General features: G+C 41.1%; 1 protein-coding gene across 1 annotated transcript; it reads right to left on the reverse strand.

Annotated features, from left to right (window-relative positions):
* On the reverse strand, positions 7781-9377 carry TUSC1 (tumor suppressor candidate 1). The gene has a single exon (XM_021381489.1). The coding sequence runs from the start codon at positions 8982-8984 to the stop codon at positions 8283-8285; it is 702 nt and encodes a 233-aa protein (XP_021237164.1). The 5' UTR covers positions 8985-9377; the 3' UTR covers positions 7781-8282.

The following is a 13128-nucleotide window of genomic DNA, read 5'->3' on the forward strand; positions in this document are numbered from 1 at the left end:
TGTTTCTGGAGATTACCAGACTACACATTCAGTTTGTCTCCAGCTCTTTACATGAAAAGTGCATTAATAACCTCACAGAACATAGAGGAAGGTAACACCTCATTATCTTAATCGCATGGGTCATTTTGCACTCTCACAGATTTTATTCCTACCTTCTTACAACACTTCCTTTTACTGAATAGTCTGAGGAAGAAAAAACAATTCATAGATCTTGTCATACCCCAGTGGTTTCTTTTAAGTCCACAATTGCTGCTTCACAGTTTGCTTTCATTACTTTTGAAATGTTGTATTTGATATCATTTACATTAAATAGCTAGCAATTGTGAACTTAGATACCCCTTTAAGTTCATTCCTTCCTCTCTTCTTACCCAGGAAATCCTTCCCAAACCCTGTCTCATCATTTCCTTAGTACTCTTTCAGTTTGTCCTGGAAATGTTTCTACTGGTCGTAACTTTTATTCCATATTCTGCACCCTCGGTGCCTCCATCATTTTCTGCACTGCTTCTCCTTTCCCATTCAATACCATTTTTTTCCCTGCAATACAACTACCTTGAAAACAACACTGACAGCTGGAAACGGAACACAGCAGAATGACTGTGAATGGCTTTTAGACTTTTTCCCCAAAGCATTTTTTAATAAGCTCTAGTTAGTTCTAAATGATGTATCGAGTTGACTTCATTACAAAGTGTGTCTCAGCTTATCATGAGAAAGGCACTATTATTGTTTTGTGTGGGTATAATTTTCAGTACAAGAAGCATCCAAGCCTCTTGCGTGCTTGTGCAAATTCCTCACCCTTCTCTCCCCCCTTGACAAACAATGTATTTGCAGCTGGGAACCAAAGTGCTGAGTCTAGATCAGAGTAACAGCTACATCCCACTAAAACTAAATAAGCACCATACGGTGCTATAAATACAAGTATAGCAGAGAAAGCACTTGAATCCTTGTCTTGTGAAATGGAAAACACTTTAAAAAGTTCACCCGTCTCACATTGCACATCAAGTCTTGAGAGAACAATTGAAAGCAATTCAGACTACATTTGCTTTTTAGTAACAAATCCTTCCCTGGATAATCCAAAAACAAATGCACACATGGAAGATGCAGTAAGTTCCAACCTTCAAAACCCTTGTGAGAGAATTTCAGTCTTTCATAAAACAGGGTTTTCAGACATATAAAATATAGCCAAGAAGTTGCTGTCTCAGAAAACAATAAAGAAAGTACACATATGTAGCTCTGGACTATGGTAACCACAGCCAGAACACAGCATGTTCAAAATATAACATTTAAATTAAATTAAAGCCTCAAACAATGTAATCAATAGAAAATCACAGGCAAATAAATCACATCAAAATTAGTATGTGCCAGCTCCAGCATCCTTTGGTGAAACAAACAAACAAACAAAAAAACCCAACAAGAATCCAGTGAATCCCAAGGAGCAAAGCATGGAAGGAAGAGTCATCTGTGAAATCTTTCATCTGACCCAGGCATTGCCTCTGGAAATCTTTGGGTTTGCCTCAAGACCCAGCGGCAACCAGAGGGGATGAGAGTAAGTACACAATCCATTCTGCCATCATAACCTCCACAGCAATTTGCATTCAAGTGAGCTTTCAGCTCTTGCTCCTCCTTCCTAGCTAGGCAAGTCCAGAAGAAAGCACTGTTGGTGCAACCTCAGCAGACCCGTTAGTGTGAGCTGCAGTACACTGAAGTCAAAGTGGAATCAGCACAACCAAGAGGACAGACAGACATAGCCTTCAAATCTCTCCACCCTCTCTCTCAGATTTTAAATGATAGGTTCTCCTACTCACATGTTTGATAAAAGAGAACTTGCACAAGAACTGTTTCCTACAGACCTTATAAAAATGGCAGCGTATAACTTTGTGCTGATGTACAGTTCAACCACATGGTATTTCATATTCAGTTTTTTGTTCAAGCAATCAAGGAGCAATTGATGTAAAAATTCTGAGTCTGCACAAATCTTCTGAATAATATCACAGCAAGAACTTTTCACACAAAAAAAAGACAGATATGTTTTCATATGAATGTTTAAAGAGAGAAACAAAAAAGGTAAATTCAACATCTGATTGCAAAGACTCAATCCTATGTCCATATGCAAGATTATAATTTTTGACTGTGTTAAATCTGTGTGTAGGCTCAAAACCACAAGCTTTTATAAAGCAGAACTGGAAACTTTCTTGGTCTAAAAGAGACATGGTTTTGATCTGAATATGTTTTGTATTTTACACTGGTACAAGACCAGAACATTCTTTTTAGATATTTTACTACATGAGATATGGAAAAGACACTAGAAGAATAGCTAATATGGAATGCTCAATTCTCCTGGGAGGTCTGAAGGAGGGGCAGCTCCTGTTAGAGTATTTAATACAAACCAAAGTGGCTTACATTTCTACATCAAATGTAAAAGTATATAAAAGGAAGATTTAAAAAATTAGAGTGGTACTACCAGTAGCAGCTAATTAACAAGGGATACCTTGTGGATTAGTCAAAGCCAGACCAGAAGCGTTTATATATCTTTTTAGAGAAGACACACCAGGATGCTTCTGAGTACTGTGTGTATGGAAGGAATGTGACATTGTTCAGTTCCATACAAATTTCAGAAATTTTAACAAACTAAATGTTTACAGTGTAAATGGACAGCTGAATTGGGCAGCAGTTATGTTGCATCTCATTTTATGGCAAAGCTGAGTGGTCAATGATAAGTATTTTGGTTGTTTTTTTTTTTTTCCATTATGGTCAGAATCACACACTTTCAACTTCCAGAAAAAAAATACTCATAAACACGCGTCATTCTTTTCTTACTGAAGCAGCAGTAGTGATAATATTACAAAAAATTAAGGTGTTGTCCTTAGCAAACAACACCCTCAGGTTAACAACTATGTTACAAAAATTACCTTTCTTTTTCCAACATACCCACATGAGATGTGAAAACCCTTCAAATAAAGAGGAAATTGTTCACTGAACCTATTCCTGTTGCGAACTTCTTAACTCAAGAGTTCTAAAGAGAAAAACAAACTTTCCCCAAGACCAGGAACAACTGAGAATATCTGGACACTCTAAAGAGAAATAATGGCAGAAAGTATTTGGGGCTGGGGGAAGAAGAGAACTAAGTGTATCAATTAAAAGTTAGCACTATTAAAAATCACATATAGTAGATCTCAGAAGCCAAAGAATCCAGCACTGAACTACGAGTTGTGTCATACAGCAAGCTACACATCACTAAAATGCATTTTTTTTCTGACACATACACAATGCATTCCATTCTTCTGCAGTTTCAAACTGTGGCAGTAAGACAACAGAGTTCCCCACCAGAGAAGCCAAGCACACTCTCACAAAGTGAGAAAATGGGTTTGAATTTCCTTGTGCCAAAGACAGAAATCACATCTTGAATAAGCTCTCTAAGCTTTAAGTTGCTGTGTGAGCATCCCACCTTCAGGTGTGTTTTCTTAAGAATATTTTGCATCTAACACACTGGGACTGCTCTATGAAACTGGTGCTGGATGAGCCTCTCGGCTGTAATAAACATACCTGCTTTATAACCTTGTGTGGGTTATAGAGTTTGATTCCACACATCAACACGCTAAACTGGCTTGCACTCAAAATTTCCACATGGAATAGACTGACTCTAATGAGCACCACTGCTAATAATCTCAGTGGAGCATGAGGATTCTTAATGGATCAGTTCTCCAAAGCTCACTGCCACTTCAGACATGTAAGTGAATGACACTGACTTTTCTCTGCAGTGTAAATCTTTTACTCTATCCCAACCTCACATTCAATATTTTACTCAGTAAAAATACACCAGTATACACAAATATAGTAATTCCATTACCTGTTGTCTAATGGCCATGTCTTTTCATAGTAATTCTCTTTCACAGAATGTTCTCTTTCTATGGGTTACCCCACAGACTTGCTTTCTTCCCAGCCTGATGTCACACTGTCCTATAAAGCTGCACCTAAAGCCACCACTTCATGCACTCTACATGTAATGTCTTTTATATCCTAATCTGCTACAGCTACATTCTGACTGCACAAAGACCCTTGGCAGAACAAACAACTGCCCTTGAAAATCATGAAATAATACAGGCAGCAAGCTTTTTTAAAAAGAGGTTTATAATCACTTGCTAATATTATCTTCTGGGTTTTATTTAGGAAGGAACATGATAGTATTCAATCTGGATATTGCACATAATGTTGACTTCCCAGGCAGTAACACTTTAACTTACCAGTACTACAATACAGATACCAGACAGCACTTTAAAACATACAAAAAAGACCCTGCTGCTTTGTGATCTGCCTCTAGGTTACTTCTTTAAATAATTTCTGAATTTGGAAAAGGAACTTCCTAAATACCCTGTTCAGCTTAGTCTTAGCTGAATTGAACAAAATCAAAATGAGATACAGAACACAGTGAGATACATGGAAAAGGAAGTCTAGCAGACACCTGCTTTGATAGGAAAATAGCTGAACTAAAGTAATCTGAATGGCGTTATTTTATCATACAAAGACATTTAATTTATTTCATTATTCTCTGTGGGCAGCTAAAGCACCCCAAGGCCCTCACATATTCAAGGAGATGAGCACAGCGGACAAAGGCTCTTTCAGAATGCAATATTTAATGAAACTTAAATTAGGTCTCAAAAGAGCAATAGAGTGCATATTAAATATGGCACTGACACTGAGCCATTCTATTCAAATGCATGTGTTTTAAAGTAATTGCCATCAAGTTCATACAGTGCCCCAGAAGATTTTAATCAGGCATTTTAATATAGTCATGCATATATCTTCCATTTTAACGTATACTTCATAATGTTTTGTTAACATGAGGCACAGGGCACAAGGGTAAGTAAAGGTCTGCAAATAAGACCAAACATTAAGAAACACAAAAGTAATTCTGCCAAATTAGCAAACGTGAAAAATGCTAGTGGATTTAGGGCTCTGCTTAACTACACAAATTTATGTATATAAATATATACATATCTTTTAAACAAATGAATTTAAGAGAATATACGCTCCTATTTTGAAACACTGTAGTTTAACAGGGTAATCAGGTAGCCAGTGTTGCCAAATATTTTGTACATTCTGCTGTGTTTCCACATATTTTCTTAAAACAAAACTAAAAATAACAATAACTTCAAAAAATCAGCAACCACCAAAATCCAAATATGGATTTAATCCAATCTCTAGTAAAATACTCCCTGCAAAGAAAACTCACTTTCACATAATGCCACAAAACAGTATATAGCTCCAAAAGTTAACTGTGAGCTAAAAACATACCTTTAGACCTTTTGGGGGCCTCAAGCCACAAAGAGGAAGAAAAAGGTGTTGTTTTTTTTTTTTTTCCAGTAACTGACAAAGAAGGAGATGGTTAAAAGCAATACTCAAAAACCCACAAAAACAAATAGGCTTGAACTACATGGTTTTGAAAATCACTGGAATAGAATCAACATGATTTTGAACTAAAAAGGTCAAGCTAAAAGAAGAATAAGAGGAGAGCGTGGTTCTGCATGCTGAATATAATGTAAGAATTCTGTTCTGTAATGCACTCCCTCCCTTCCAAACCAGGGAAGTAGCATTCAGACAAAAGGAGGAAAGCTTCAAAGCAGCAAGATAATTAAACTCAAATACACTGCCTCAACAACTAGAACAAAAGGATGAATACTTGCCATAGTACAGAATGTGATAAACAGAATTAAAGACAATACTTGGGAGGAGGAAGCGAAAGCTAGATCTTCAAGATTTGACTCTTATCTGGCAGAAAGTAGAATAAGAGGAACAAAACAGACCATAACTAAATGTTGAGGAAAACTGAAATACCTCGTACAACTGTTCTAGCACTTCACAGGATCACAGAATCATTTAGGTTGAAAAGACCTTCAGCATAATCAAGTCCAGTCACCAACATAACCTACCAAGTCCCACAGCTAAACCATGTCCCTTAGTACCACTTAGGATCACAAATTCATTTACACTGGAAAAGACTTTCGAAAAAAGAAAAGACTTTCACTTCTTCAATCACTTCAGATGCATAACTGCTGTAACTTATCAGACAATTTCCAAGTTACTCTGTGTTTTCTGCCAGGCATCAACACAAGGGGTTTTGGCTAAATATCAGCGTTAAAGACAGATGAGACCATTTCTGCAACAGTATTTGAAATACTAAACGTTAGAACTAGCTCAATAGAAAAAAATCAGATTACAAACAGTAAGATTTTAACAGGTATATCCTTTAGGAAATGTATTTACTTTTCCAGCTAGTCTTTGTAGTTTCCCATAGCCAAGGATCATGCAAGTGGGTCTTAAAGGAAACCTACAACCTGCAGACCATTAAGAACAAAGTGCTAATTTAGCCTAACTTTACTGGAGATAACTTTATTTAAATCATGCAATTTCTTGTCTTTTGCTCTCAAAAGCAAAAAGATAAGACAATCAGTTAGATGAAACTTTTGCAACTTGACTTAAGATTTCTTTACTGTGAGGGCAACAGAGCACTGGAACAGGCTGCCCAGAGAGGTTGTGGAGTCTCCTTCTCTGGAGATGCTCACAACCTGCCAGGACTCTTTTAGGTGCAACGTGTTCTATGGAACCCGTGGCAGCAGGGGTTTGGACTGAATGATCTCCAGAGGTCCGTTCCAAACTCTATGGTTCCGTGATTCTGTGACTTAAGTGATAATTTACTGTACTTCATGTGGAAACAGCAATCTCAAAAAATGCTTAAAATCTTTTTCTTATCACTTCACGTGGATTTGAGTCTTACCAATATACACAACTGAGTGTTTTATTCTCTGCATTTTATAGGTCTCTACTTTCTGCTCAAGAAATGTGTCCACCTTAAGAAATTAATAAGAACACTTTATACAAAACTTGTGCGTAACTTTTAAAAATATTAATATTCTTACATTAGCTGGCCTACAAAGATTTCCATTACTTGGAGGAACTCTAAACTTTAATTTAAAAGTTTTGCATATTATATTAAAAAAATATATCCGAATGCTTTCTTTTTTGAAGACACCAACATATTCTAAAGGGATGCTTTCAAATTTACATTTCCAATGTTACAGTTGCCCTTTTCTAGCATTGTATCTCAACATAGTTCTGTTGCATGATTTTTGATAGATTCTTCATGCTGCTTGGGTTATGTAACGCCGACCCCCACCTCGCTACAACCTCCGTTCAAGGATTCAGAGAGCAATAAGGTCTTCCCTGAGCCTCCTCTTCTCCAGACTAAACAATCCCAGTTCCCTCAGATGCTCCTTGTAAGATTTGTGCTCCAGACCCCTCACAGCTTCATTGCCCTTCTCTGGACATGCTCCAGGGCCTCAATGTCTTTCTTGTAGTGAGGGATCCAAAACTGAACACAGTATTCGAGGTGTGGCCTCACCAGAGCTGAGTACAGGGGGATGATTACCTCCCTGCTCCTGCTGGCGACACTATTTCTGATACAAGCCAGGAGTGTTAGTGCATCTTATGATTAGAGGCTTATGCTGACATTATACAGAGGAGTAACAACTACTCTTCTCAAAAGCTGTATTCAGAAATGTGCAGAAGGGTGGACTTTATACCTTTTATAATTAGTTTTAATTGAAATAGAGCCTGGCTATTTAAATCTATGAAGAACTAGTCCCAAACCTGAACACTAGATTTTGTTAGGGAAGAAAGGTCTGAAAAATAATTTCTTGGCCTTTGAGGAACTGCATTACAAAAGCCTGAGATGTGTTTCACTCATAATTCCAGAACAACTGCCAGTTACAAATCACACGTAAAATCATTTGCTGTGTCACGTTTTTATTTAACAATTGTGATTTTATGCAGAAGTGCAAAATACAAATCAGTATTTACGTGAGGGTGAGCAAAGTCCATTCTTAGCGACACAGGTGTCATTTCTCATTCAGTGCCCAGGCAACACGGAGCTCCAGGGACCAGTGGCTTTCACCAGAGTGCTGCTGACTTAACAGACTACTAGGAATTGGCCAGAACCATCTTTTGATAGTCTCTGTGCTATGAGGCCTACGACATTCTGTCTAACTCACAGGGAGAGCAGGTGAACCCCAGGAAGCCCCTGAACAGTACCGTTCACTGCTCTTAGGAGATGTGGGACCAAAGTGGAGATTCTCTCCACAACAACGGCGGCTTTGAGGCCCTCTTCATCCACAGGGTCGGCCTCTTCCAAGTATCCCTTTCCCAGCTTCTGCAGTGCTGCTCGGGCACACGTTTAGGCGAGGGGATCAAACCGCGCACTCGGGAAGCAAGTTCCCGGAGCGCGGCCCGGCTCACCGCGGCCCATCCCCGGGGCTGCGCGGGGCGGGCGGAAGGACTGCACCGCCCCGCCCTCCGCCGAGGCTCACGCAGGGCAGCAGCACCGCCTCCTCCTCCTCCTCCTCGGGACCGCCTACTGGGGCGGCGGCGAGCTCCTGCGGTTCGAGGGGAGACGGTGGCTGCTCGTCGTCTCGCAGCAGTTCCTCCAGCTCCCCGTCGTCCAGCTCCGCCCGCTCCCGGCAGCGCCGCAGATGCTGCAGGGCGCGGCGGTGCTTCTGCTGCAGCCGCTCCAGCTGTGCGCGCAGGGCCTCCGCCTCCCCGCCCGGGCCCGGCTGCTCGCCCTTCTCGGGCTCGTGGGGGCCGGGCCCCAGCAGGGCCTGGCGGAAGAGGCAGCGGTTCTCGCGGCGCAGGCGGCGGTTCTCCAGGCGCAGCCGCGCGTTCTCCAGACGCAGCCGCGCGTTGTGCCACTCGCGCTCCTCCCGCTGCCGCAGCGCCTCGCAGTGGCTGGCCGCCAGGTCCGCGTAGCGCTCCGCCAGCTGCTGCGGGCAGCCCCGCGACTGGCCCCGCCAGCCCTTCTCGCCGCCCGCCTCCGACAGCTCCTCTGCCCCGCCGGCGCCGCGGCCCCCCCTGCCGACCCCGGCGGCCAGCCCCGCCCGGCCTCTTCGCAGAGAGCCGTTGCAGCCCCAGCGCCCGTCCACCGCGCACATGCGCCTCATCCGTGCCGTTCCCGCCGCCGCCGTGGTGGCTGCTACCGCCGCCGCGGGAGGAGGGAGGAGGGAGGGAGAAAGGAAGGAGGGAGCCGCACGGCGCGCCGGCGCCGCTGCATGCAAATATAGGCGGGGTTTCCATGGCGGCGGGGTGGTGCCATCCTGGGGGCGGTGCCGTGTGGAAGCGCCCGGAGACTCGGGTGCTGCTGTGGACGCGTGTCATGGTCTCCTGCTGGCTGCTGCTGTGAGGCTTGGGCTGGGGCGTGGTCCCCTTGCAGGGTATCAGTATCCATCCTTTCACCTGATGAGGTGAGGTGTCGATAGCTGGCACCAACCAGCAGCGTAGTCACACGGAAACTTCTTGGATGTGTGCTCTTCATGCTTATGGAGTGATAGAATCATAGAATATCCCAAGTTATTCTCAGGATAGTCCATGTTTCTATGATTCTGTGAGTTGGAAGGGATGATAAGGATCATCAGTCCAACTCCTGGCTCTACACAGGACCACACAAAATCCAAAACCTGTTTCTGAAGGCATTGACCAAATGCTGAACTCTTGCAACTTCATACCATGCCCTCTGCTTGTTCCATGCCCACCACGTTCTCCTGATAACCAGCCTGACCTTCTCCTGACACAGCTCCACACTGTTCCGTCAGGTTCTGTTGCCAGACAGGAGAACTCAGCACTGCCCCTCCGCTTCTCTCATTTCTTACGAGGGAGCTGTAGACCACAGTGATGTGTCCCTCAGCCTCCTTTTCTCTAGGCTGCAGCAAGTAGCAAAATGTCAGCTCGGAAGTGCTTGTTAAACACAGTCCTATAAATTTTATTTGGTCCATTCTAGTGTTGTCAGAATTTGCAGAGAAAAAATGCAAAATACAGGAACACATGTTCACATGTATGTAGCTGTTGCTCCTTGTAGACAGCTTAAGAAGCTTACACATGGCATCCAGGAGGAAAGGGCATGGGGGTTCTCTATCCATGTCATCTGATAATGAAGAAATCCATCACTCCCCTGAAATTCTCACTGTTTCCCTTTAGCTGTCCTTTAATAGTTATACATGTACATACCTGTTACGTTGTCCTGTTGAGATTACCATGGCTATTCAGTGCATACCACTGCAGACCTCTGCTTATTTTTTTGCACTTCAGATTGTAAACTGTGAAGAGGACCATGCTTTACTAACTGCAGGAAGTCACTTAATCTTATGTTTCATTAATGACCAGCTGAACGTTTAAAGGATCATGTATTTAAAACTCAACAAGCAATGCATCACAGTGATTGTAACAATTATGTTCAGAACCTTATCAGCTCTAGGTGTTGTTTACTTAAAAAATTTGGAAAGTAAAAAGCAAATAATTGTAGAAGAGAAGTAATCTTGGTGTTGCTTTAGTTTTGCTGTGGCTGCTGATCAGAAAAAATGAATCTATAGCAATTGTGTCCTGTACTAAACCAACTTCCAAATCAGATTGGCTGAGGGTATTAGAGTAATCCTTTACAATTTGTGACTAAACTGGTTTTACATTCAAAGGAGCAGGTTAACACCTGTTTCTTAGTCAGTTTTTACTGGTGCTAGCTTTGGAAATCCAAAAGCAAACTCAGTGACAAGATGCCCGTAAAAATTTATAGCATGGGTGTCCAATCTTTCAGCCTGCTTGGGCTGCACTGACTGAAAAGGAATTGTCTTGGGCCGCATATAAAATATGTAGTGTAGTTAATGTATATAAGCAATTATTTTTGTATTGGTTTTTAAGACATAAAAGAGCAACAAAAACAAAACTTGTGGGATATTTCACCATTTTATTGTGAAACTAATGCATCCATCCAGTTTGATTAAAGTGGTTGCAATTTTTTGTGAGCTCTCACATTTTTGATGAAATTTTGCTCTTCTTCTACTTCATCCTTGCCAATAGTTGTTCACAAATATGCATACTGCCAAAAGTAATGACACGAATAAGGTGTGACTGTGAGCTGAGATATATTTTTCTCTGGTAAGAAAGGTGTTACAGAAATATACTAAAGAGACATGATCAGTTTTTTGAGTTAAGTATCTGATTACAACTCTACAGATTCCACTTGAAAACTTGCAGGTAATGTATTTATGCAAACATGACAGCGCAGCAAGAGGGAGCATGCAGCAGTACAAGCTGTTCCAGGCTGCGTGGGGCCCACAGGCTGTGGATTGGACAGGCCTGATCTACAGTGAGCTATAGGCCAAATCCAGAAAAGTGCCAGAGACACTTCAGTATGTAGGAAGGTGAGCAAAAACACTGGACTGCTAAGAAGCAGTGCAGATGGTCATATTAAATTAGCCATCTTCAGTTCACCTTCAACTTTGAGTTGAAGCTGAATGTTCCTTGAGTCTTCTAGTAGATATTGTGTTACGACTCCCAATTTATGTTCACCTATTTTAGTTTTTCGTGTACTTTCATGTACTGCAGAAATTTCGTGCAGGTATACAGGCATACCAGTTGATAAGTTTTATTCCTATAAAAACTGTGCCCACATGGGAGAGGTGAACTTACTGCATTTCAGATTTGTTAGACAATGTTTTAACACCGATTTGGTATTCTGAGGTAAATGGCAATGACAGCAAGTAGTGATTTGGGAAAGAATTCAAGATAGACAAGCCTAAGTTGTGAGACAGCATCACACTGGACAGCACAGTTCCCTTGAAGAGAAGGAAGTAAACAGAGAAGTCTTGCATGATTGTCTGCTCGCAGAACACCTGTGAAGCACACAATATTTTAAATGGCAACAATATAGTTGGTTAAACATTATCCCTGCTCACACTCATTAAAGCCTTTTTTACATCTGGTGGCTCCAAATATCCTTAGATCTGAAGAGAAAGTAACAATACTTGTAGAGCATTATCTCCCATTGATTTTGCTCCATATTCGAGGTCAAGGAAATGTCTGTGGTACATGGAAAGAAAAGAAGAGCAGCTGGTGCTTTCATTCTCTTCAAGGCTCAGGAAACCAAGTTAATATTTTTGAAGTGAAAACGATTCACATAGCTCAGCAGTTTGTATGGATATGAAGATGTTTGGGTTGCTGTGATTCTTAAAAGTGGTTATACAAAAAGTTATGCTCAAAGTGAGCTTATTTTTGTTTATGTATTACTTTTCGGCCCCTGGTGGCCCATTTGCACTATTCTTGCCTTCAGGATGTAGTGCAAAGATAAAGGAATATCCCATTGAGTCTCTCTTCCATAACATGGATTGCCATGAAATCTTTCATATTGACTTTCCAGAAATTAAGATAGATAATTTTGCTCTGATGGAACCAGTGCACTATGTTGTTCAGTCTTAAATTTTGATTCCAAGTCAAAACTCTGAATAGCTCTCAGAATTTTAAGACAGTCGTTTAGTGTTTGTAGTCGGTCAGATCAGATCCTTCCTGTGTACACGTGAAGCAGAGTCATCCCAAAGGTCAGCAAGCAACAAGATTAAAAATACAGTGTGGCTTTAAAACTGGGGTGATAAGTGCCTTTGAAATAGTATAGTTCAGTGATGTTATCTTTCAAGGTGCAAGGCCCACTTGAGCAGTTTTAATATGTTTATGCAGTCATCACACTTTAAGAATCTAAATGTATATTAAGTTTTTAGCTGTCAGGTTCTGAGCTTTCTGAAGGGAGATAAAGGTTAACTAATAAGTGTGTTTTCTTTGTGATTCAGCCTGAAAGAAAGTCTTACCTGGAAAAGATAGCCAGTCTCATTAGAGAAGATGAAGATCTTGCATCCAGACTTCTGTGATGGCATGTAAAATGCTAGCATTAATTGCATCACTGATTACATTTCAGTAGACAGAATAGGGTGATGGGAGCTTTTGGAAATGTTAGCCACTGAAGAACTACAGACAAATGTAAAGAAAAACAAATAGAAAATAGGAAAGAAAAGCAGTGCAGATAAGAGAGTAACACAAAGGAAGAAGGAAGAGAAATATTGATAACTTTAAAAAGGAACATGCTTCCTAGCTGAAAAAGACTGAAATAGACAGTTAATCAGTGATGACCGGAAAACATATTTAAAATACAGGTGGTTTACTCTGCCCTTTATCTTTATACTGACAGTAATGGGGAGTTTCAGTGTTGCATGAGAAATGTATGCATTTACTTTTATTCTCTAGAACATGGATCACCATTGAAAATAAAAC

The sequence above is a fragment of the Numida meleagris genome, chromosome Z (assembly GCF_002078875.1).
Source record: "Numida meleagris isolate 19003 breed g44 Domestic line chromosome Z, NumMel1.0, whole genome shotgun sequence".
NCBI classification, from domain to species: Eukaryota; Metazoa; Chordata; class Aves; order Galliformes; family Numididae; genus Numida; species Numida meleagris.